This window comes from Microcaecilia unicolor, chromosome 7, assembly GCF_901765095.1.
Source record: "Microcaecilia unicolor chromosome 7, aMicUni1.1, whole genome shotgun sequence".
Classification (NCBI taxonomy): Eukaryota; Metazoa; Chordata; class Amphibia; order Gymnophiona; family Siphonopidae; genus Microcaecilia; species Microcaecilia unicolor.
The window spans coordinates 199,964,982-199,991,811 of NC_044037.1; the positions used below are offsets into that span (position 1 = coordinate 199,964,982).

Genomic DNA, 26,830 nt, shown 5'->3' on the forward strand with positions numbered 1-26,830 from the left:
TCCCAACCCAAAAAAAAACAACTTCAAAAACTTTTGTCTTTTTTTTTTTTTAGAATATGTCCTTTGCTATGCCTCCGTCCCTGTGACGGCAGTTGAAGACGTCCTTCCCTGCAATGGCAGTTGAGGACGTCCAAAATGTTTCTGTGAGAAGGACAGCCATGCCTTTGCCACCCTTTTTATTTATTTATTTAGATTACAAGTAGCAGCAGTGGGATTTAAACTGGCCACCTCTAGATTGCAAGACCAGTGCTCTAACCACTAGGCCACTCCTCCACTCCCTTGAAATTTGGCCATCCCTGTGGGGGGAGGGGGCAGTATGCAGGACCCTGGGGGGTATGTATATATTTATTTATTTATTGCATTTGTATCCCACATTTTCCCACCTCTTTGCAGGCTCAATGTGGCTTACAATACATCATGAATGGTGGAAATATATAAGAGACTATACATTTAGTATTACATAAGGATATTGGGTAACATGATAATGATGAAACATGATAATGATGTAGCAAGCAAATATTATAAGACAATTCTGGATATGTGTGTAGAAGTTCACATTTGTTGATCTTTGTGGCATGCCTTGTCGAAGAGATGGGTCTTCAGTAGTTTGCGGAAGTTAGTTAATTCATAGATCGTTTTCAGGCTGCGCGGCAATGCGTTCTAGAATTGTGTGCTCAAGTAGGAAAAGGTTGACGTATGCGTTAGTTTGTATTTTAGACCTTTACAGTTGGGAAAGTGAAGATTGAGGAATGTGCGGGATGATTTTTTAGCATTCCTGGGTGGTAAGTCTATCTGGTCTGACATGTAGGCTGGGGCATCTCCGTGAATGATTTTGTGAACTAGGGTACATATTTTGAACGTGATGCGTTCTTTAAGTGGGAGCCAGTGTAGCTCTTCTCGTAGGGATTTCGCACTTTCTTATTTTGTTTTTCTGAATATGAGTCTAGCTGCAGTGTTCTGAGCTGTCTGAAGTTTCTTGATTATTTGTTATTTGCAGCCAGCGTATAATGCGTTGCAGTAGTCTAGGTGACTAAGTGATATATATGTCAGCGGAGGCATAACAAAGGCATGTACGTCCTTCTTTCAAACATTTTGAACGTCCTCAACTGCTCCCCCCCACAGGGATGGCCAAATTTCAAGGGAGTGGAGTAGAGTGGAGGAATGGCAGTTGCCTAGTGGTTAGCGCATGGGTCTTGCAATCTAGAGGTGGCCAGTTCAAATCCCACTGCTGCTACTTGTGATCCAAAATCCAAATAAATAAATAAAAAGGGTGTCAGAGGCATAGCAAAGGCTGTCCTTCTCATAGAATATTTTGGACATCCTCAACTGCCGTAGCTTCTCCTCCTTAGGAAGGAAATCGTGTACAAATGAGCTAATATCGAGCAGCTCATTTGCATGCAATTTCCTTCATGCATGCCCATTCCTTTCCAGATCGGTAAGGGAAGGGCTTTTTACATTCAGTTAGTGGGACCAGTGCACTACAAATGCTGGCACCTCCCACGACCAAATGCCTTGGATTTGGCTGGTTTTGAAATGGCCGACCTCGGTTTCTATTATCGGCGAAAAACGATGCCGGCTATCTCAAACCTGGCGATTTCAACATTTATGTCGAGATTTGGCCAGCCCCAACTGTATTATCGAAAAAAAAGATGGCCGGCCATCTTTTTCGAAAATATGGTTGGCTCTGCCCATTTGCGGAGCCGGCCACGGAAATGGCCAGCGCCGTTCGATTATGCCCCTCTTTGTTTTATGAACATATTAAAAATATCCAAGTAGTGCAAGTATGATATGAAAAAATTAGTATGTTTTGGCACTTGGACATGTATAGAAGTCATTGATGATTTGATCAAGGCACTAGGCTGTGTTCCTAGTGTGAAAAAGAACAAATCACAAATATATGCATAGTTCAAGACACTGTGTTTTGGGTGGGACTAGGCCAGGGCTAAAATACAGATGTGCATTCCTCAATACACAAGACTCCTGGGTATTTCTAGGTTTCATAAAGGTTCTCATTTTATGCAGTACTTTACTGGAGGGATTAGGGAAAGTCACCCCTTTAATGCCCCCTCCCCCCATGCAATACTGGCAACTGATAGCTTGCAGAAACACAGATGTGTAGATTTCTAAAATGTCAGGCATACATGTGTATGTTCTGAAATACCTATTTAATCAATGATTGATTACGTAGACATTAGACATTTTGCCGTCCTATATTTGGATTGTTCTGAAATACCAAAGTACACATGTATGTTGCCATGTTAATATTGTAGACATTGACTCTTGTAAAATGTGTGCTGACTCCACATGTGCTCAGCACATACACATCCATTCCTACATGTATTTTAGCAAAGGCCTCATGTCTGCAGATGCTTTTCTAAATTACTACCAGAATCTGACATGTCCCAATCTGAACATCTCAATTCTGATTTGTTCGTTCTTTCTAAAATCTGCCTTTAACTGACTTAATTTATAAAATAAACTTTTTCTACTTCGGTGGCAGCACTACATGTTTCCATATGGAGTAGTAGGGCTTGATTCCCAGATGAGGTCTTGCATTCCCCAGGGCAGCTGAGGCAGAGAATGCTTTAAATGCAGTATATGCATTCTCAGCAGGGAGGAAGTGTCAACAGTAACTCCAGGTGGACATGTACCAGGCTTTAGAGGGAGCCATGAGTCTGCAGCCCTGGGAATAGGTTTTAAAAACTCATAGGTTATTTTCCCTTACATATTCCTGGCACATAAAGTGCAGCTGAATATGCTTAAGTTTAGCAATATCAAGATATCCAGTTAATTTTAGTACAGCTGTTGTCTGCAGCTTGAGTTATCTGGCTGAGCCAAACCCATGCCCTTGGAATGCTCAAATCACTGCTTCTTTTTAACTGTAAACATTTTTAAAAATGAACCTTTGTCTGGGTAGCTCCCAGAATTGCTTGGACAAATCTTTGGAACTTCAGCTTCTCAGAGTTTAGCGAATAAGTAAAGGAAAAGTTAGCTTCTATTTTCGATCTAGTGTTACAGTTTTATGAGATTTTTTGATCCAGTGTTAGTTTATGTAATCTTTAATTTGTTGACAGGAAAAAGAAGGTTAAGTTGAAAGTTTTGTTTTCAACTGGGTTCCTAGAGGCTGACTTTAAGAACAAGGCAAGCTACAACAGTAGGGGTGTCCATGGGAAAAAATGTTTTGTTTTTAGGTCTTTTTTAGGTGATGGAAAAAATATGTGTAAGAAGCTTCTTACACATATTTTTTCCATTATTTTTCCCATCCAAAAATTGCAGGTTATAAAAACCTTGAGCAAAAGAAACATAGAAATGGTTTCAAAACCCTACACTCCCACAACCACCCTCTACCACCCTTCTATACTCACAACCATAACTCCAAAAATAACACTCTTCAAACTCCAATAAACATACAGCCCATACCATACATTTTTCACCCACAGAACCATCCCCCCAGCCATGACTATTTTCAGCTTTTTAAAGGGCCTCAGCGTGCGGCAAAAACAAAAGGGCCCCCACCGCTAGCACAGGGCCCTTTTTACCACAGCTTGGTAAACGGACCCCAAAGTATGCTAAGCTGATTAATATGTCTTAGAACATTATAATATGCATTTTAAATGTTTTTATTATGATGAAGATCAGATTGAAAAATGATCAATGTCCAAAATAAAAAAGAAATTCTGAGAAAAATGACTCCAAAGTTCTAAAGACTTTATTATGTATATTGAGAGGGTATTTCTACCTACTAATGACAATAATAATGACAAGGTTTGAGGATGAATATTAAAGTGAAGCAGCATTGACTAAATTTATGAAAAATGTGGACCTTGATTGTTTTTTTCCTCTGAGTCTTCAAATGTTAAATGAAAAAAAAAAAAATCAAAAATCTTGGAAAAACATCTCAAAATGACCAGGTATGGCACATATCAGGGCATGCTGGGGAGGTAAAATTCCTTGATGAAATCAAGGACTGCTTTATGGAACAGCTGGTTCAGGAACCAGCAAGAGGGGGAACAATTCTAGACCTAGTCCTTAGAGAAGCAGATTTGATATAATATCTAGAGGAAGTACACATGAAATCCAATATGTTAGCATTTAACTTCCAAAAAAGAGACTATGATAAAATGAGGAGAATGATAAAAAAAATAAAAAAACAAGCAAGCAAATTAGAGGAGCAGCTGTAAACTAAGCATGTGTGAGGAATGCTGATGGTGGTTAGAAAGGAGGCCACCAACTTCTTCGCTACAGAGGAAGGACTGGGGCAGTTCGAGCAGTGGACCTCATCAGCTGGCAGGTCAGATTATTAGTGCAGTATCGGGGGGGGGGGGGGGAGGTGAGAGGAGAGGAAATGCGTTGCCTACCCAGTCCACCCCAGGTCCCTCCCCCCCAAAAAATCAAATTATGACTAAACAACCTTGATCGGTTCTTTTGATCAGGATGGTTTCTCTGTCCTTTCTCTTTCTCTCTCTCTCTTTTTTTTTTTTTTTTAAGATATTCGGGCAGTTGGCTTAAAGAAAGGGATGTTTTTTAATCCCGATCCTTACCTTAAAATGTCCATTCAGCCTGGAAAGAAGAACACATTTCCCACATTTGCTCATCATGGTCGGGAAAGGAGGTCTACCATCATCAGCAACACAACTAACCCTGTTTGGCATAGAGAGGTAAGATGAACTCTATGAATATGCTCTAAATTCAACACAGTTTAACTGTTAAATTGTTCTGTCCATCCCAACTGCTAATCTTCAGCAGCACTTAACCAGATAGTGTTACTGAATATTAGTGCTGACCACCGTAGCACTATCTGGTTAGCGCCAAGGTGGTCTGGGGGTGGAGTTGGAGCAGATCCAGAAGTTATCCTGGTACCTCATATATTCAGTGCTGGGGCCTGGAGCTAACCAGGCATTTTGGACCGCATATAGGGCTAGATTCTATATGTGGCACCTTAAAAATCAGCGCCGAAAAAAAATACGCCTAGGTGTATTCTATATATACCTAAAGTTAGGCACAGTTTATAGAATAGGCCTAGCACCCGTCCGCTCAACTGAATTTAGTTGTGGGCACTTATGCCTACATTAAGCGCAGAGTGGGTGTATTTTGTAATAGCATGCATAGCTTTTAGAAACGTCCATGACCTGCCCATGGCCACGCCCCCTTTCCAATCTGCATCTTATAATTTACATGCATCACTTTACCAAATACGCTTAGAAAGTTGTGATCGTAAATTCTAATTCATGCCAATTAGTGTCAATAATTGCTTGCTATGTGGCAACTGTTGGCGCTGATTGGCTTGTTATGATAATTAAGTTGCATGTGCTAATCGGACTACGACCGGAATTGTACGTGTAACTCGAGGTGCACTGTATAGAATCTGGGGGATAATGCTGTTCTAACTATGCCCAGTTTGCTATCTGGGTATGGCACTGAATATCATCCATATCTGGATAACTTCCAGGCACCTCCAAACACTCAGATATTCAATACTGGTATTCAGGTAAGTGCCAGCCCTGAATATCTGGGCCTAATTCAGCCTGCAGTGGTCAGTCTATGCCCACTATAGAAGAAACTGCTTCTAATTAAAGATTTTAGCATCTTTGATGAGTCAGGCAGACTGATAGAAGTTCAGCAAATTATTGATGATGATGATGTTGATGGTAAATTATGTAATTTTGGCTTTATGAGTAAGATTATAGGGATGTTAAGAGTAGGGGAAAGGGGGTTAATAGCATTTAGTTGAGCCTTATAGTCATGACTTTTTTAACCTTGCAATCAATTATCCCAAAGTTTGGATAGTATATTTATTTTAGGTGAGAGTGTAATTACGTTTTAAATATATTTTTGTATATATATTTTGACATAATATGCTTATTATATGATTTACTTCATACTACTTTGAAAGGTTAATGATCTGATGTAAGTTATTCAGTTAAGATAATCGTTAACTAGGCTAATACTTTTGATTTTCGCAGGTCTCTTTTTTTGCTTACATAGAAAAATGTAGGCAGATGAAGACCATATGGCCCATCCAGTCTGCCCATCCATGCCATCTACTCTCCCTTTCACTCTCTTAGGGATCCTATGTACTTTGCCCAAGCTTTCTTGAATTCTGATACTGGGAGGCCTTTCCACAAACTCACCAACCTTTTCTTTTAAATCATTTATTTATAATTTTTCATTTTACAAGGGTCACTTGCAAACAGTAATACAGAGATGACTGTACATTAATATAATATTAGAGGAAAACAATCTCAACTAGATAAATGGATTATATACAGTCTTTCTCTTTCTTAGACCACAAAATAAATAGGGAGAGTGAAACAAGACAAGGAGATCAATTAAACAACAGTAAACAAAGAAAACGTGGTATTAACCTGATTATCCCAAGTTATTATTTATCTGAATCATTATTCCACATTGATCGTCTGGTTGGCTTCTTCAAACCCAAGACGGTGTATAGTCAATTAATTTCGTTGGAAACATACTTATTGTCCAATATTGGTGGAAATAATACACCTGATTTCATTTTTTTCTCTTTTAAAACCAGAAATTATTTAACAATACAAACACTTGAATCTCTAATCCAATTCCCACTGATTAAGGTAATCCCAGTTTCACAGGCTTCACTCCTTTTGAATTAATACACTAAGAGGAATCATTTCAGAGAAAAAAACTTTAGGAGTCATACCTGGAACTCTGGGAAAACAACAATCTCGATATTAATCATCTGTAATAATATTCATTTTGTTCAGATTTTTCTGGTCTATTATCATTTTCAAAATCTTAACTTCATTTGCTGTATCAATTTTTTCATTCTCAAAGGATTCGATTCGATTATCCATGTGGCTCACTAATAAGATTATATCTGAAGCACTGCCACCGTTAGGTCCTGGACCGCCTTCCAGATGATATTCAATGTAACCTCCACGGGAGCCAAAATCTCCAAGCTGATAGCTCTTAAGGGTTTAGGAGTGGCACCACCGACATGGGTTCAGCTGTAAACGACTTCCGTTTCAGCATACACTCCTAACTCACTCCTCCGCTCCTTTGGACATGGTGGTTAAATGACTCGGGAGTGATGAAGTTGTTTCCAGGTCCAAGAGCATCGATGCTCCTTCGCCGGGGCTAATCAAAGGACTCATCAACCCAATCATCTGTGGGCAGCTCGTCGCGCAGCAGTCCCACACTTGCTGCACACGGAGTAAAACGCTGGTCATTGGCGGCTGATCCCCCATCGTCCCCTTCCTCTCAGTTAAGGTAAGTGCAAATGCAAGAGGAAATTTCAAGTAAACAAAGACAGAACTTCAGAGGACAGCTGGGCCGTTGAGTGTACGAGCTTCAGGTCGCCATCTTTCCACTGTCCCTAGTTTGGGACACTCTTTGTCTGGTTTCTCCTCAGAGGCCTGTCTGATCTGGGTAACCCTTCAGCATAGCCCCCTGAGTCATTGAAACACGGAAGCCCCTCCACCACTACAAGGTGGTGTCCCTTCGGAGGGGTCACCAACCTTTTCATGAAAAAGTATTTCATCCAGTTATGTCTGAGTTTATCCTCGTTCACCTTCATTCTATGCCCCCTCATTCCAGAGCTTCCTTTTTCCAGTGCATTTATACCACATAGGTATTTACATGTCTCCATCATATGTTTCCTCTCCCAAAGTATTCATATTGAGATCTTTAAGTCTGTCCTCATACACTTTATGATGAAGATCACTGACCGTTTCAGTAGTTGCCTTCTGGACCAGCTCCATCCCCTTAACTGAGAATGTCATTAAAAATAGCATGAGCTATATTTGAGACTCACTTTCTGGAATTTTTGTATTATACAATGCAATGCTATATGAGTAACTGAAATAGAGAGGGTAATACAGCATACACAGAAAGTATACAAACAAAAAAAGCAACACTTTTTTCTTTCTTTTTTTGTTAATTTTAGGAGGTCTTTATTAACAGTATGCATAAAAATAGAGTAACATAGCGAGTGAACCTTTTTGAGATCGACTTCCACCATGAATAAAATATTATTTATCATACCCTTAATGATTTTCTTGCACCCTGAGACACAAATAGAACTGGCTCAACGCAACTGACAAAGAAACAACTTAGCCGTCACCTATTTTTTTTTTACAGTTTTTTTACTTTTCGTCACCCTCGTCCCCCAAAACCAACTCCCCCTATTCCTACTATCCCAATGAAAACAATAAAGGGCCTGCCAGAGCAAAACTAAAACTACATCAAAATAAAGCAAGAATTCAAGGGCAAGTAAGCAAAAACACACTCCAAATTCTGTTCCTATAGTAATAAATCAAATTTGGGACTCCCAAGCCCCTCCCCTTTTCTGATCCCAATAAAGCAAAGTCCATATCCCCCACCTGAATTCCTGAGATGTTAACATTGGCCCAAATGGCTGAAGCAAATAGCTCCATGATCAGTGCAAATAGCAGGGGTGAGAGAGGACAACTCTGCCTCATGCCCTTCCCTAATGGCCCCCATTAACCATGACACAAGGCTTGTACCTATTTCCTATAATAAGTTCCCACTGCCCCTTTTTCTAAGACCCTATCCATAAATGCCCAGTGGACTCTATCAAAAGCCTTTTTGGCATCTATAGTGACTAAACAACCTGAGAAAACGTGAGTCCTCCCTATATGCAAAAGATCTATCATTCTCTAGGTATTATCGGAGACCTGTCTTCTAGCAATAAACCTTGGTGTGTGAGTCAAGTCAGTAACAGCTATAGATAATCTGTTTGCTGAGACCTTTGCCAGAATTTTGATTCTATAATGAAGATTGAAATGGGGCAATTTGATTTGACATTTTAACCAATCTTTTTGTGGTTTGGGCAAAACAGGAATCCACATTTCTAGCATGGTTGAGGGCAAAGCCTAGCCTTCCCTTAATGAGGTAAGGGCCTGCTGCAATAATGAGGCTAAATCTCTGGTAAGGGCATTATAAAATTCACCAGTGAAGCCATCCAGTCCAGGGGCCTTACCATCAGGAAGGAACTTCATAGCTTGGAGGATTTCCTTAATAGTTATAGTACCTTCCAAACTATCCCATTCGGTTTGAGTCAAAGAGGGAAGCTCATCAGAAATTCGGGTGTCTCTCTGATATAAAACCTGATAATAGCTCCAGAATCTCTCTCTAATTAAAGGAGAATTAGTTAAACATGAACCATTCTTACTTTGATCCTAAATATACTCTATTAATCTGCATTTTATGCAACTTATGTGCAAACATTTTCCCGTCTTTATTGTTCTGTACTTAAAACTGTTGCCTCAGCCTAGATGCCAATTCTTGTTTTGCAAATCATCTAAGTGTAATCTTGCTGCCCGTGGTGCTTGAAGATCCCATTGGGACCCTGTTCTTTTATGCTGGGCTTCTAAATGTTGGAGTATTGTGTTCAGTTTTGGAGGCCGTATCTTGCTAAACGGTTTCAAAAAAAAAAAAGCTACAAAAATGGTATGGGATTTGCGTTGCAAACGATACGAGGAGAGACTTGCCAACTTGAACATGTATACCTTGGAGGAAAGGAGAAACAGGGGTGACATGATACAGACATTCAAATATATCAAAGGTATTAATCCGCAGACGGGAAGGTGGTAGAACTAGAGGACATGAATTGAGGTTGAAGGGGGGCAGACTCAGGAGTAATGTCAGGAAGTATTTTTTCATGGCAAGGATGGTAGATACATGGAATGCCCTCCCGCGGGAGGTGGTGGAGATGAAAACGGTAATGGAATTCAAACATGCATGGGATAAACACAAAGGAATCCTGTTTAGAAGGAATGGATCTATGGAATCTTAACGGAGATTGGGTGGCGATGCCGGTATTTGGAGAGTAAAACTGATGCAGGGGGGACTTCTACGGCCTGTGCCCTGATCGTGACTGAATAGATATGGAGGGGCTGGAGTGTAAATTTTAAGTGGCTTTGACATTAGCTACAGAACTTTTAGCACAGGAATAGTGCTGGGCAGACTTTTACGGTCTGTGCCCTGAGAAAGGCAGGGACAAATCAAACTCGGGTATACATATAAAGTATTACATACCGTGTGAAATGAGTTTATCTTGTTGGGCAGACTGGATGGACCATTCAGGTCTTTATCTGCCGTCATTTACTATGTTACTATGATTATGTACACCATGGAGACACAGAATGCACAGATACAGGAGGCAGAGTGGCACTACTGTGTTTCTCTAGGCTAGGAAGAGATGATTAAGAATGAGAGGAGCTGTAAAGAGAGGGGATAAAAAGTGGAGAAGTGGGGGAGAAGTGCAGTTGAGGAGAGGAAAAGAGATGGAGAGGGAGAAAAGGAAGGGAAAAGTGGACAACAGGAGAAGGGAAAAGAGATGGAGAAGAGAAAATAGAAAAATGGCAGGGAACGTGGTGATGGGAAAGCGGGAGATTGGAAGGTGCCTTGGGGGAAAGAGACAATAAGATATGGGATAAGGGCAGTGGAGATTGAGAGGAAGTTGAGAAGGAACTGAGATGGAGTTAAAGTTGAAAAGAGAAGATGGAAGAAGTTGGGGAGAGACATAGGTAGATAGTGGAGTGAGAGATGAAAAACAGAGTGGAGAGGTAAGAAGAGGCAATAGATTTTTGTTAAGTATCTCAAAAGTAATACAGGATCTTGAGAGCTATGCACAAGCATAGAAATATAGGAAATATACAGAAATATAAATGTGATACAAAAATGGAGAAAAGATTGCTCTACTCCTTATCTACCAGTTGCCAGGAGCCTGGGCCAAGACCGAACCTATTATATTGGAGGTCATGTCATCCATCATGTTCCAATTTCCCAAAGTAATTATCCTGGAAGATCTAAACTTACTAAACTTACACATAGAGAATGATACGGATACCAGCGTTTATAATTTCAAATCATTCTTGAAGACAAATGAACTTACCATGTTCAGAGAAGGTTCAACCCATTAATATGGCCATATATTGGATTTCCTTACTTCCTATCCCACCAGTCTGATTGGCTCATCTAAGTGGAAACCTATACCATGGTCTGATCACTACCAACCAGATTTCACCATTAATATCTGTATGACAAGCCAGCCCAAACATCAACCTTTTAAACAAATAACCTCTAGGGGGGAAAATCAATGAATCCAGCTTCTGGAATGAGTTAAAAGACTCCCTCTCCCCTGAAATCCCAACTCATGAATCAGTAAAATGTCTGTCTGTCTGGGACACTAAAGTCAAAACAGTGCTGGATAAAATAGCTCCAATTTCTACTAGAAAGGTTGAGGCAGTACGAAATTCTCCCTAGTACTCTGAAGAGCTCACTCACCTGAAACAGAAATGCTGAAATCTTGAAAAGCAATGGAGAAAAAGCAAATCTACCGTTGCCAGATCCAACTGGAAACATGCCTTTCGCTACTATAATCTAAAAATAGCTGACTCCAAACAAAATTACTACAGCAGCATAGTGGGCCAGGATACCCTCGACAATAAAAAAAACTATTCACCCTAGTTAGAAGTCTAACCTCCACCTACTCTGCTGATACAACACATCAAATTGGTCCCAACGCTCAAGAACTAGCCAACTACTTCGAGAACAAGATCGATCAAATTAGATCTGACCTAGCTAAAAGCAACCCAACTGAAGAAAACTTAAAATTCTATAACTCAAGAACTAGTTCTGGCTCAGATCCAGTTCTAGGAAATATAGCAAACTAAATTTGGGAAGCTTTTCAACCACTAATATTCGAAGTCTCAAAATCAGTAGATATGGGCAAAATTGTTCTCACATCACTACTGAAGGGCGCAGGTTTAGATATATCAACAACAGCAAATTATCGCCCAGTAGCGAGCATACCACTCTTTATCAAAATGCTAGAATCCTATGTTAGCAAACAATTTTCAAAATATCTGGAAACTTTTTTAACTTTACACCAATTCCAATTCGGATTCAGACCCACATATATCACCAAAACCCTGCTCTTAGTGCTAACAACATATATCAAATAATACCTATGTAAGGGGAATCAGGTTCTACTACTCCAGTTCGACATCTTGGTGTTCAACACAGTGGATCATGTAATGTAACTTGAACAACTGAATCACATAGGAATAACTGGTCGAGTCCTCAAATGGTTTAACAAATTCCTCTAAAACCAAAGCTACTCTGTAAAACAAAACAAACACCTTTCAAACCACTGGATCCTGAAATTTGGTGGCCCCCCAAGGATCCCCACTCTCTCCTATGTTGTTTTACTTCTTCATTTCCTCCCTCAGTACAATATATCTGGGATTAGATGAGCTACTACTATCATACACTGACAAAATCATGTTCTTTCTACCAGTGACACCTCCACACCAAGATCTAATCTGATTGGTAACAACTGGGATGACCACTATTCAGGCCTGGGCTATAGCAAACAAGCTGAAACTGAATGCGCAAAAGACCAAGATCCTTTGGTTCCGAAATCAAAGAGTTGAGGTCCCAACTTCAATAACATTATCAAACAACAGAACCTTCGTAGTCGAATCAGAAGCTAGATTGCTTGGGGTCCTTCTAGACTCTATCATTCTCATCCCACATCAACCAACTATGGATGAAAACAATGTTTAAAATGAGACAGCTAGGTCTAACCTGATCATTCTTTGATCGAAAGGCATTTACTGTGTTGGTCCAAAAGCTGATCCTACTGCATCTGGAATACTGTAATGTCTTATTTTTGAGCATTAAGAACCAATATTTAAAAAAAACAAGGAGGATCCAAGATGGCGCATAGAGCAAGAGGTGTGTCTCTGAGCTCCTGAGAAATCCCGAAGCGGGCAGACAAAGAGTTTTTCTCCATACGTTGTGATGGGGAAAAGAAAAGGGAAACCCAGGGATTTTACCTCCTCCAACCTGGTGATGACCCCCTCTGTGCACTGGGGTGAGAGCGCTGGAAGAGCGGAGGCCCGCCTCAATGGGCTCTGCGTTTGTGGACGCGGACCATAGCATTGAGGGAGCGTCGTTGAGCCCTCCCTCTAACACAGTTCCCCCGTGACCTGAAAGAGAATTGGCACCCACGATGTCTCAGCATCTCAAACCGGTGCTTGCTGAGGGAGGAGGACCCCGTGACACCTCAACCCCGAGCGGAGTGACAACGGAGGGGAAGCAGGGAACGCTGTTCGCCTTTTCTTCAGCCCAGGGTTTGATCTCTGATGGAAACGATGGCGTGTTGAGACCAGTTGTGGTGACGATGGAGTCGTTATGGGATGCTATACAAGGTTTGAACCTAACCTTTACATCAATCTCTAACTCCTTTAAAGGAGAAATTGTTGATCTGAAACAGACTGCTCGAAATCTGTCTGAGAATATTCAGGTACAGAATATGAATAAAATGGAGGCAATGAACAAAACTATTCCTCAAAATCTGTAATTTCAAAAAATGTACAGGAATAGAAGTATATTTAAACAATGCTTGTCTTTAATTAATATCACACTTCTCCACTAACATATGAAATCTATTATCTTAATACTAAACATAATAAAAACATATTGTATCTTACATACTACAGTTTCCTCTCATAAAATGTCCATATGTTCTTGAAATATCATGTTGAAACTCATCTGTTAGATATTCCTTGCAATCAACGTCTCAATTATTTGGTCCCATCATGTCATATTGGATTACTTCATAATGATAATAATCCTTCTCCAGCCTAAAAACACTGGTCAAATAAATGTTTACTTGATGATGTTCATACACTTGTTTCAATGATTTATATATGAAACAACAGTTCACAGCTCTACACAGTGCTGTGTTTCGCCATTGGCATCCTCAGGAGCTGTTCATAATTTGCTATATTAGCGATGTATCAACATGAATAATCCATTGAATAACGTTTTTCAATGATGGTAGATTATGACGATATTCATCTTAACTTCTCACTGACACATTCCTTCAGACAGGAGACCTATCTTCGTAGGTTCATCCTGTATTCGTACATTAAAATGTATGAACACAGGATTAACCTACGAAGATAGGTCTCCTGTCTGAAGGAATGTGTCAGTGAGAAGGATTATTATCATTGTGAAGTAATCCAATATGACATGATGGGACCAAATAATTGAGTTTCAAAATGATATTTCAAGAACATATGGACATTTTATGAGAGGAAACTGTAGTATGTAAGATACAATATGTTTATATTATGTTTAGTATTAAGATAATAGATTTCATATGTTAGTGGAGAAGTGTGATATTTATTAAAGACAAGCATTGTTTAAATATACTTCTATTCCTGTACATTTTTTGAGAATATTCAGGGTCAAGTTAATCAAATAACAGCTTTGAAGGGAGAAGTTGCTTAATTACATAACGTTACAACAAAGCTTATAAAGGATAAGGATATTCAAGCCCAGAAACTGGAATTCCTGGAAAATCAAGACCGTAGGAACAATTTGAGATTTATAAATTTCCCAACATTACCATTAATACCAGCCTTGAACATGTTAAAAAAAATACTTTGGAGAAATATTAGGAATACCATTGGAGGGGTTTTTCACCTATAGTGAGAACTCAGTATATAACTGCTTCCTCAAGATCTTCTAATTTTCAACCCCAATCTCCTTCTGATTTAAATTTGACGGAATTTTTGGAGAGTTCATTAGAAATGGTGACTGAAAGAACTACACTTCTGGTGACTTTCGCTCTAGAACCGGACAGGAACAATATATTTCGTGCTTATTTTCATCATATAAATGCACTCTTTTTGGGTAGTAAAATTCAAGTTTTGCCAGATTTGGCTAGGGACACACAGAAAAGAAGAAGAGAATTCGTGGTGTATAAACCAAGAGTTCTCAGTTTAGGAGCATTGTTTAAATTAAAATGTCCTTGCAGATGTTTTGTGTCCCTAGATTCTAATAATTATATCTTTTTTGACCCCCAAAAGCTTTTGCAATTTATTATTTCCAAAGAAAGTCTTAGGGACTCTTTGGATACGCCCATTACTTAAATGCTAATATTGACTGCGGGCTTCTTAGACTCTTCCTTGCTCTAATGATATATAGTTTTTTTTTTTTTTGCTTTGGTAAGTTTCTTTTTTTTTTCCTAGTATCTGGATCCCAAGTGTGTTGTGGTAAATCTAAAAAAGGAATGATTTCTGTGTAAATTTCTTTATTACCAATAATCATTTATTTTCAAATGTTGCTTAAACATTTATACTGAATGTAAATGTTAAAAATTAATAAATATATTTGACATAAAAAAACCAAAACTACAGATCATACAGAACACAGCAGCAAGATTAATATTCAAAATACCAGTGTTACGTCATATCTTAGTAAACTGCATTGGTCACCCATAGCTGAAAGAATGAGGTTTAAAGCTTCCTGTCTAGTCTTTCAGATTTTGCATGGCGCTGCCTCTGAACTATTGATCAGTATCTCATCTGTATGCATTGTTCACTCAAACAGACTGAAAAAACAATTGATCTTAGCCCCACCTTTCTACAAGGTAATTCGATTTTGGAAGATCTTTAACTTGCTCTTCCTGGTATCAGGAAACTCTTTATAGAACTCACTCCCCCTGGCTTTGAGATCAGAGATTAACTACCTCAGCTTCCGGAAGAGAATAAAAACCTACCTTTTTCCAAAGCCTGCTACTTGACAATCTCTACTCCTCTTACCCCTGATAGACTGTTGAACTACTAAATGAAACACCTACCACCCTTACACCCGATAATATTATAGTGATGGGCAGATAACATTGTATCTAACCAACAAGATTGTATTCACCCAATGTCCTACTTACATTATTGTACCAATTGAATGCAACCAACAATATCATATTCACCCAATGTCCTTCCTATAATATTGTACCAACTTCTGCCCCACTGATGATGTTAACCCGCACTGAACCCTAAAAAGGGGATATTAGTGGTATATAAGACATAAATTGAATAGCAAAAAGATCATGGATACAAGAAAATTCAAGAAATGAGAAGACCAGAAAAGGAAAAAAACTGGAAAAGTGTGGATTCTTGTTAGCAGACATAAAAATGATTTAATTCTAATTTAATTGACTTGGCTCACATTTTTGCTCTAGGAGGTGAGCCAGAGTCCTTAGCTGGGTTTTGATTCAATTCACTGATCATTTTATTTTTTTTTTTAGCTTGCCCACCTCAAATTAGAAAACCTATAGGGAGTTTACAAGACAGTGTTACCACAAGAGTCCTGAAACCAACCAAAAGAAAGTCAAGGATTGTTTTATCTATTGAAATGCTAAGATACTGTAACAGAGCTAACCTACTACTTCTAAATCATTGTCATGCTCATTGAGCAGTTTAAACAAATTACACTGAAGTACTTGGCACAGTACAGAATGATTAGAACAAAGAATGTAAAATGGGTAGTGAACTGTTCAGCCAGCTGACCTGTTTTAGGAATCAGACTGAAGTGTTGCAGAAATAAATTTGTAGGAGCCAAGACCATGGACTGGTTATTAAATAAAGGCCCCATTAATCTTATTTTGGTGTGACTACAAGTTAGTCTCTTTATGGTATTTTGTTTGCCAGAAAAGCTTGAGTTGGCAAACCTAGTATGTTGCTGATGTGCAAAAAGATTTGAATCAGGCCCTAAGTGAGTAACTAGGAAACATTTTTTGCCTAGCCCAGCTCTGTTCATAATACAGGACATATTTAAATCATTATTTAGATTTTTTTTTTAAGTAGACAATGAAAAGATTGGTTTGCAAGCAAATTTCACAGGTAAATTGCAGCAACACATGTTAGATGGATATTTGGCTAAGAGTAGATATGTTCCTCAACATTCAGATGGTTAGATCCATTTAGGGAATGTGTTCCCAGGGATGCATGTTTTGGGCAGGACTGGAAAACAGTGCATCTGGATTGAGTTTATAAGTCTGTGGCTCCAATTTACTAAATCACGTTAGGTGTTTAATATGGGTTTTACTCCATGTTAAACTGTTAATTTTCCATGTTAACAGTACATGTTATCTGCTGCATTAAATACCTAATGTGAAATTTCAAAATAAGGGGCAGGAAGTGCACATACTTTCACTGCTAATATGGCAGATAACAAGTAACAGTTAACACCTCTGGAAGTATGGTTAACTGCAATCCGCATTAGCAGCTGTAACATGGAGCAATCATTGCCCTGAGTTAGTGGCACGGCGGCCTACCTCAAGCATCAGGAACAATTTCTACAATTACCACAGAGGTTTTGCACCTACTCTGGGATAACTTTTTTCAGTTAGCACATATTGACAGCAAAACCTTAAATCAACTAAGTAAATAGGGGCCTATGTGCATTATTTTACAAATAAAATCTACCTGCACATAAAGGAATTCCAAATGTCTGTCAGCTTTAGGAGCTAGCTCTGTGGGTGCTGTAATATTGAACAAACTCCATGACTGTGTCCAGCGAGAGGTAATTTCTGTTGGGTTTTGCACCCCCATAATTTTGAAAAATTGGCTGCTGTGCTGTCAGCACTTTGTATTCAGGGCAAGTTTCAAACTGAAAATATACATGCACCTTCTCTTTGAAAATTGGCACAAAGTCTGCATTGAAAAAGTATGCACAGAATATGTCTCAATGGAGGCACTTTGGAAATATCCCCCTAAATAAGCAATTAAATGCTTTTCATGACCAACTCTCCCAAGGGTGGGGCGATGCACTCAGGGGAAGGACCAATTATGATTTCAGAACAACATCACTAAAACCAAACTTGAATGTAGTTACCATGAGAAAGCATGCCAGCTTTTCTCTTTTTAACCAAATCAGCCACCCCCAGGCAGCTTTGCAGTAAAGTCAATGGACTAAAATAGTTTGGTCTAGACGCCAGGGTTTGACCATCCCAAAGAGGGAGGTTTTTCAGATGGCCCTATGTGAGGTATGCATACAGAAAGAAGCAACACACAATGATATTTGTCTTTCTTTGACGCCTCTGAAAAGATATGAACAAAGTGTGGACAGTATGAGATCAATTTTCAAAGGACTCCATCCCGATAACTGAAGAGTTACTGTGGGCTTAAAAGTGCCCTCCATTCAGTGACTGAGAGTATGTGCCTAGGTTTCACAACAATGCATGTATTTGTAGTGCAGGGGAAGCAAAAATAGGTAGGGAGGTGTGCATTTAGATTTCTTCATTTTGGTGGGGTGCCTGGCTTTTCTCCTCTTTGAATTGCCTTTTGTTCTGGAATTTTCTGGCTTTTTCTTTTGGGTCTGCTTATTTCTGTGTACACTTTCATGAAAGAAGCAATCAGGATCAGAGGTTCTAAGGAGTGGAAAAAGGAACCCTGAAGAGCATGAGAGCGAGACAGCCTAAAAATCAGTATGATACCCTCCTAAAAATAATGAAGTATGGTTGTCATGTTAGTCCGTTTTAAAGGTAATAAATAAAACACCTTATTTCCCCATCTTTGGTTTTGTCTTATTTCTCTTTAGTATACTTCTTTAGAGTGAGATTTGCCATCTCTGAGAAGGCTCTTCCTAACCATTGCTATCATTACTTTATTTTAAAGGTGCACGGCTTTTCTATTAAACATTATTTTCCTTTCTTTTCAGAACTATTCGTTTGTTGCCCTTCTTACAGATGTCCTGGAAATTGAAGTTAAGGACAAATTTGCCAAGAGCCGCCCCATCATCAAGAGGTTCCTTGGAAAGCTAACTATTCCTGTTCAGAGACTGCTCGAGAGACATGCTATAGGGTAAACTCATGCTGGAGAGCTTGCAGTTACTTTTACAGCTGTCAGGTACCATAGGTAACCATCGCTTGGTGGTAATACCCTGCTTGCAAAAAGTAACGCTTGTCCTGTCACTTTCCCCCTAGGCTGATGATGCATGAGACACTTTCTTTCATCTGAAGGCTGTTGCCCCTCTGTTAGTGTGTGTCCTCAGCATGTACATGGGAAGCGCTGCTGGATTTTATAAAGAATGACATGTGACCTCACTTTGGCCCACTGGATCAGATATGAGCATGAAAGGGAAATGGGAGTTCATATACCACCTCTTCATGGTTTTTGAAACTACATTTAAGGCGGTACCTGGGGCAATGGAGGGTTAAGTGACTTGCCCAGAATCACAAGGAATTGCAGTGGGAATCAAACCTATGGGTGTCTCTAGTGTTAGCGCGCACTAATTTTTAGCACTCGCTAAAAACAGCGTGCCTACAGTGCGGCTCAGTAAACAGGGCTCTTTGTTTATGTCCTTAAGATCACCAATAGCCACTATATCATCATATTGTAATTCCTTCTGAAATGCAAGTAGCTCCACAGGTTTAATCTTCACTTATTCATATAGTTTTTCTTGTCAAGCTGAGATTTCACCTTGTGGCAATATTGAATCTTTGCGGGTTTGCACTGTGCTATCATGCTTATTCCTTAAAAAAAAAAAATGTAGTCTCCCAATCTAGCTGTCCTCTATGCCAAAGTTCAACACATTACCGTGCTTCACCTTTCGGCATCATCAGGAGCTAAGATTGAGCCAGCTCGTGGTGTTCCTCCTAAAAACAGTGAGGACACCTTCCTCATGAATATGCATGAGAGATTTATTTTATTTTATTTTTTCACTGTCCATCAGAAATCAAGCTTTACTGCCCAAATGTAAACAGGCCCTTAAAATTCACCCCTTTGCCATCTCGGCTGTACTTAGTCCTTTTAAACTCAGGTTTGTTTTTTGTTTTATTTTATTTTGGTTTGTTTTTTTGAGACTATTTTTACTCTTATGTTTTTACTCTTATGTATTTTACACTTATGTTTTTATGCCTATTGTTTAAAATATATATATATATATATATGTGTGTGTGTGTGTGTGTGTGTGTTATTTTGTATTTGTAAACCGCTTTTATTTATTTATTTATTTATTTATTTATGCATTCTTGTAGCCCACTGTTCAAAAACAAGTTTTGGTTCTAATTGGTTTAAAATTTACATTTTGGTGGTGTTACAGTAGTGTTGTGCAATGTTGAGAGAGCATCTATAGTTTGTGTGGTTATTCATAGAGTTTTTGAAGTGATAGATTTTAAGTGGAAAAGGTAGTGGTAGCTTTTGTGTTCAGTTGTAGAGTTTTGGTGATAGATAGTTTTGTAAATGTAGGAGTAGGTTGTTTCTGTTTCTGGACTGGCATTTCTTGAGAATAGTTCACTCATATTAAGCATATATTCGGATGCCATTCCAAATAGTATCTTGAAAATTAGGGTGCTCCTTTTGAAAAGTATTCTTGCCTTGACTGGTAGCCAATGTAGTGTTTCAAGCAGTGGGGTTGCTGTTTCATATTTCGATTTCTTGAAAATTAGTCTTGCTGCCATGTTTTGGACTGCTTGCAGCAATTTTAGTGTTTCTAGGGAAATATTCTCTTATTCTTCGCAGTTTCCATATTGTTCTGAAGCATTTTGATGTTACTGCTGCTATTTGATTGTCCAGTGTTAGGTGTTTGTCGAGAATGATTCCTATTAAGTTGTGTTTCGATGTGGTATGTTTGTTGGTTGGTTGTGAATTTTTGGTAGGATGTGGAGTTGTATGGGCTGGATAGTACTAGGAATTTGTTTTTGTCTGTGTTCAGTTTGAGTTTGAAAGTTGTTGCCCATTCTTCCATGAGGCCAAGTCCTTTTTGTATTTTGTCCTGTGTATTTGTGATATTGTTTTGGAAAGGTATGAAGATGGTGATATCATCTGCATATGTAAATGGGTTGAAACCCATTAATTAGTTTTATTTTCTGAGTGGCGCCATCATTACATTGAACAGTATTGGCGATCCCTTTTGTACCCCGCACTCAAAGATCCATGAGGCTGATGTTTGGTTGGACATCTTTACAATGTAGGGTCTGGTCTTTAGAAAACCATTGAACCATGTTGCCACTGCACCGCTAATTCCTATGTTGTCAGGCAATGTCATTAGTATGGTGTGGTCTACAAGGTCGAAAGCACGTAACAAGTCGAATTATAGTAGTAATACGTTTAGTCCTTGACATATTATGTTTCTGAATTTTGTTATCAGGGTGGTTATGACCATTTCAGTGCTCTGTTGTGGTCTGAAACCTGATTGGGATTTATGAAGAATTGAGAATTTTGTCAAGTATTCCGTTAGTTCCTATGTTACTAGACCTTCCATCGTTTTGGTCAATAGTGGTATTGAGGCTACTGGTCTGTAATTTCTGATCTTGCTGGTAGTATTTTTGGAGATAGGTGTGAGTACTATGTCACCTTTATCTGTTGGAAATTGACCTCTTTGAAACATGTATGTGATGTGTTTGTGAGGTACTCGATAAACCATTCTGGTGGGTTTTTGATCATGTAGTTCGGGCATTTGTCAAGTAGGCATTATGCATGTGCATATTTTGTCAATAGTGTCTTTACTGTGTCTAGTTGGGGTGGTTTGAACGTGGTCCATATTCTGTCTGCTGCAGTGTGGTTGTCATGTGTTTCGCAGTCCTATAGGTAATCTGTGATGTTTATTTGTGCTTTTGCAAGGTTTGATCTTGTGTTTATTTTGTTTTTGAAGTATCATGCAAGCTCGTCTGCAGTTGGTGGTGTTTCAGTTGTCGCCAGTATTTTCTGGGTTTTCAGTAGTTTGTTCACAAGTTTGAATATTTTTTTCGTATAGGCCTGGTCAACGTTCGTGTGTGTACTGTAGTGTTCTGTTTTCACTTTCTTTATGCTGTTTGTGTATAATTCTTTTAGCTTTCTCTAAATGGTTTTGTTTGCATCTGTTTTGTTTTGAGTTTCCTACAGAGTTTCGTTATGTGTAGTAGTTTGTCATTAAACCAGGGGCATGGTTATTTTGTGATTTTTTGTTTTTGTTTTGTTTTCAGTGGTGCTATTTTGTTTAGTGTGTTTTCACTTGTTTTGTCCCAGTTTCTCATGAAGTGTTTATCCTCGGGTGGTATGTTATTGAGTTCATTTATCGTTGCTGTCCAGAATGTGCAGTTGTCTACTTTTCCTCTGGTGGTGAATGTGTGTTGGGTTCTTGGCTCTCTTTTCTTGCCATTTTCTTTCCATTGTAGTGTGAAAGCGAGCTTGCTGTGGTCTGACCATGGTACCTCTTCCCATGTATGGTTTGTGAATATGTGTTTGTTACTTATTGAGGATCTTTGGGCTAGTATGTCTAATTGGTGTCCTTTTCTGTGCGATGAGACTCCTTGTGATGTTGTGAAGTTCCATTGGTTTATGAAGTTCATTAGTGTTCTAGTGTTTGTGTCATTTTGTTTTTCTGGGTGCAGATTTGTCACCTATTAGTAGGACATTTAGATGATTGGGTCAGGTGTTTGATACAAAGTCCATGAAATCATCTTGGGCATTTGTCCAGGTTCCTGGAGGGTGGTAGAATAATGTGATGCATAGTTGGTCAGTTAGTGTTTTGTCAGTGATTTAGCGACAGGTTCTGCTGTGAAGGAGGATTTGCATATTGCAACGCCTCCTCCCCGTCTTTTGATTCTGTTAATATGTATTATTTTGTATCCTTGTGGTCTAGTAGTGCAGGGTCGTCTTCAAGGTGCAGCCATGTTTCAGTTATGAGCAGTAGTCTGAGTTGTTCCATTTCTATCTTGTCTTTTAGTAGTGTTTTCTTATTTACTGCCAATCTTGCATTTATGTAACCTATTTGTATGGGACATACGTGCCGTGTTTAATGTTAGTGTTTTTAACAGTTTGTAGTTGTCTGTGTGGTCTGCCTGTTTTGCTGTTGTGGTTTTGTTGGGGAGTGTTCATGTTTGGTTCCATGTTGATGGTTGTTTGTTTGGCCACTGCGTTGTTGTTTAGGTGGCGGTTAGGCTCTTCCAGTTGTTGGAGTGGGCGTCTTCTTCCTGTGATGCATACTGGTATTTTGTTTCATTCGGTTGGAGTTGTTGCTGGTATCCCCATTATCCACATTGTTATTGTACAGTAGAATATTCTTAACCTTGGGTTGGTCATTTTTGGGAGTGTTTGCATTTGAATATGCTATAGGCCTTAGTGGTATATCAAGCGCATGTAATAAATATACAATAATCTCCAAGAAGAGCTCTTGTAACAGAAAATGTATACAAGAACCCTTCCCCTATATCCATTCTAAAAGGAAAAATTCAAAAAGAAAAGAATAGGCTAGCAACATTGTTCAACATTTCTATGGAGTAGATGAGCTTACCATTCCTAAAGCTGTTGCTGCAATTTCCCCAACCTTGGAGTCCAAAAAGATAAATAAGTGTGATGGTTCGTAGAAAATATACTTAACAGAATGGTATTTAACTATACATTTACAAAGATAATTTAGCCAATACAAACCGTGCAACTGAACAACACAAGATCTCGAGAATAAAAATTACTGATGCTTTTTTTCTGTAGGCCATGAGACATCAGGGTATACCTGAACATTACAATTCAAGAAAGGTATATTACAGTGCCAGAAGGGCAGTTTTAAAACCCAGTTCCTATCTGGTTCTAAGACAAAGTTGGCAAAAAGTGTTGCAGGGGTCACATTTTCTTCTTCCCTTTCAATTGGGTAGTATTCAGAGAATCAAATGACATATCAGTTCCAGGTACTAATGGTAGGCCTTCCTCTCTTCTTAGAAAGGGTGGAAGGTACTAAGCTCTCGAAACTGGAGGACAGAACTGTTCTAGAATTTTCAAAATTTCCAAGAAATATTTTTTTAAAGTTAAAGCAGGAGCTGCTGAGGGTAACTTGGGAAAATTAATAAATTGTAAAGTATGAGAATGCACTGTATTCTCCAAATTCTTAATTTTTCTATGAATAAGCAAATTGTCTTTCATTAGATTGCCTTGTTCATCAAAAAAAACTTTGAGAGACTCTTCAGATTGAGTAAACTTGTTTCTTTCTTTCTTTCTTTCTTTCTTTCTTTCTGTTATAATTTTAAAATGTAGAAACCTATATTAAGGAGAAAAGGTAGTACAGAAATGGAATTTTCATGAAATTGTTAAAGAAACAAAAACATTCTCACAAATTCAACTAGTCCATATTAAGAGACGAGGTAAATACCAAAAAAAGAAAAAGATTAAAGAAAACAATTAGGCTATATTAACTTATGGCCTCTTTAATCAAGCTGCTGTAGTGATTCCTGCATGGCAATGCCGACAGAGCCGATTCAAAGTGAATGGACTTTGTTGGCATTACTGCACTGGGAACCGCTAGGGTGGCTTGATAAAAGAAGCCCTAAATACATTACATCTTTGAATTATCTTTTACTCCAGTAGTCTAAGGCTTCATTTCTCATGACCTTTAGGAAATTGTTATAATTGCAATGAATCCCCCAAAATATACTTTTTGCCCTGGTGAGTAAGCAAACAATTACAAGGGTATTTAAGAAAAAAAGTTGCCCCTGAGGCTACAACTCTAGGGCCCTGTTTACTAAGCTGCGCTGTAGGCATGCTATCATCTAAAAATTAGCACACGCAAAAACTAAAGACACTCATATAATTCCTATGAGTGTCTCTAGCATTGGCACCCGTGTTAAAAATGCTGGCTCACCTTAGTAAACAGGGCCCCTAAATTTTAAAGATAAAAACAACCTTTCGCCTGAGCTGAGTAGCTGTAGCTACATCAGGAAAATTACAGAATTTTGAACCACAAAAAAATATCTTTTTTTTTTTTTTTTAAATAATGTTTCAAAATCAATGATGCATCACTCTCACTGGCTAAAGTTACCAAAGGAGTAGATCTAGTATTTATGGCATCTTGGCAGTTAAGTCAGTTTCTGAAAATACTAATTGGTATGCACCTCGTTTTATTTATTTATTTATATGTCGCATTTGTATCCCACATTTTCCCACCTATTTGCAGGCTCAATGTGGCTTACAATTTTCCGTCATGACTTATGCCATTTCAGAGTACAGATACAATTGGTAATACATATAGAACATGGATGATATAATGAACAGTCAGGTAAAGAAGGGAAGACATACAATTGGTATCACATATTTACCATGGATTACATACAATTGGTATCACATATTGAACGTGGATTACATAATAAAATTAGACAATACGATATAGGGAGAAAATAATCCGATTATTAAATAAATGATGTAAAATTACGGTTCCAAATATGAGTCATTATGGTATGTCATGTTAAAGAGATATGTCTTCAGTGCCTTACGGAAGTTAATTAGGCTGTGAATTATTTTCAGGTCAAGTGGTAGAGCGTTCCACATTTGCGAACTCAAGTATGAAAATCTGGATGCATGTATTAATCTATATTTTAGACCTTTACAGCTGGGAAAGTGAAGATTTAGGAATGTGCGTGCTGATCTTTTAGCATTCCTGGGTGGCAGGTCAATAAGGTCTAACATGTAGGTCAGGGCATCACCGTGAATTATTTTATGCACCAGAGTGCATATTTTGAAAGTTATACGTTCTTTCAGAGGAAGCCAGTGTAAGTTTTCTCTTAGGGGCTTAGCACTTTCGTATTTTGTTTTTCCAAATATAAGTCTGGCTGCAGTGTTTTGGGCAGTTTGAAGTTTTCTGATGATTTGTTCTTTACAACCAGCGGCTTACACTCTGGATCCTCCTTCAATGCTAGTAGGCAGGAAACAAACCATCAGTCCAACTGGCTGTGAGGTTGATGGCACTGCAGATTAAGTGCACATCTTGTCTTTCCTGTTAACCATCAAGAAATATGAAGTTCTAAGTAGTAAAAATGCAGAGCAGAGAGAGGTGCTGCCTATAGAGCCTCCATCTTGCTTCCCTCATGCTTGAGAGATTTGTATGTCCATTATCTCCATTGTATGCAAAGCTCTCTCATGCATATTCATTAGGGATATCCTGAAAATCTGGCCTGTCTACAGCTCTCGAGGACTAATCTTGGGCAAGCTTGATTTCAAAAATTTAGCTGAGTCAACTATTTTATGAGTTTTTAAACCATAAAAAATGAACAGCATTGAAAGCTTCATTGTATCTTTCTAGCTCCATCATGCACCTCCATTTTTCTTCTTTTCTTTTTCTTGCATTTCTGGGCTGCACTATTCCCTTTGCCAGATTTTTGTGTTCCCAGAAAAAAGACACTGTAAGTGGATCAAGTGTGGGGGGGGGGTAGGAGGGATCCATCTCCCTTGGATGTTATAGCCCACCAGGCAGGGTTAAAATTTCAGGGGTACATCAACACATTTTTAATACAGTTAGAATAAGAAAATATTCCCTTATCAGGAATATTTTAGCACATTTTTCATGCAGTCAAAATAGGTAAATATTCCTAGTCCCAGCACTCAGCCTCTCTCTGTCTCTCCCTCACCCTTGTCCCTAGTATTTAGCCCCTCTGACAATCAACTACTTAGCTGCTTGGAAAAACTACTAAAAGCAGAGCCTGGTGTAGGAATGAGATATGTGTCTCTTTCAATGGTCCCTGCACCTATGAGCACCACTCTGCCCACCCTCCTCCTCTTCTCCCCACCCTGACAACATACTGCAGGGCACAACTTGCCTGTCACAGCCTCAAAGACACATGTTAAAGGTGAGCACTGTGCATAAAAGAGTCACTCCTACACTCCTCTTTGCCCCCCTCCTGTTACAGCCACTGCATCTCCAGGCCTTTGGCCCTTGGCCATGTCTTCCATAGATCGGATAAAGAGGGTCATCAGGCCTTGTGTTTGACACCCTCATCTTACAGTAATAGCAGCCACGATGAGAATTCTAATTATTTCCCTCTACAAATGTTTTAGAAAATTGTATTTGACTGCAGTATGCAAATCCCACAATAAGTTGACCTGCTAGATGGCCATCAGTTTTCACCTGTTCAGACATTGACATGTTCATTTAATAAATATGCATGTTGCATCAAAGCAAGTTGCATGATTAGTATTTGATGGCTTCACCAACTGTAATGTGGAGTTGTGAATCTTGCATTGTGCTTCAAGCTCTGAAAAAAAAGCACATCAGTTACAGTGTAAAC

The 26,830-nt window shown here is 38.9% G+C and overlaps 1 protein-coding gene across 3 annotated transcripts in view; it reads left to right on the forward strand.

Annotated features, from left to right (window-relative positions):
* HECW2 (HECT, C2 and WW domain containing E3 ubiquitin protein ligase 2) overlaps positions 1-26,830 on the forward strand; it is a 535,594-nt gene that overhangs the window by 362,805 nt on the left and 145,959 nt on the right. For all 3 annotated transcript variants that reach the window (XM_030209455.1, XM_030209456.1, XM_030209457.1), the window contains 2 exons: positions 4,489-4,658; positions 18,523-18,665. In XM_030209455.1, coding sequence (XP_030065315.1) covers positions 4,489-4,658; positions 18,523-18,665 — 313 coding nt within the window. The remainder of the gene's footprint in view (positions 1-4,488; positions 4,659-18,522; positions 18,666-26,830) is intronic.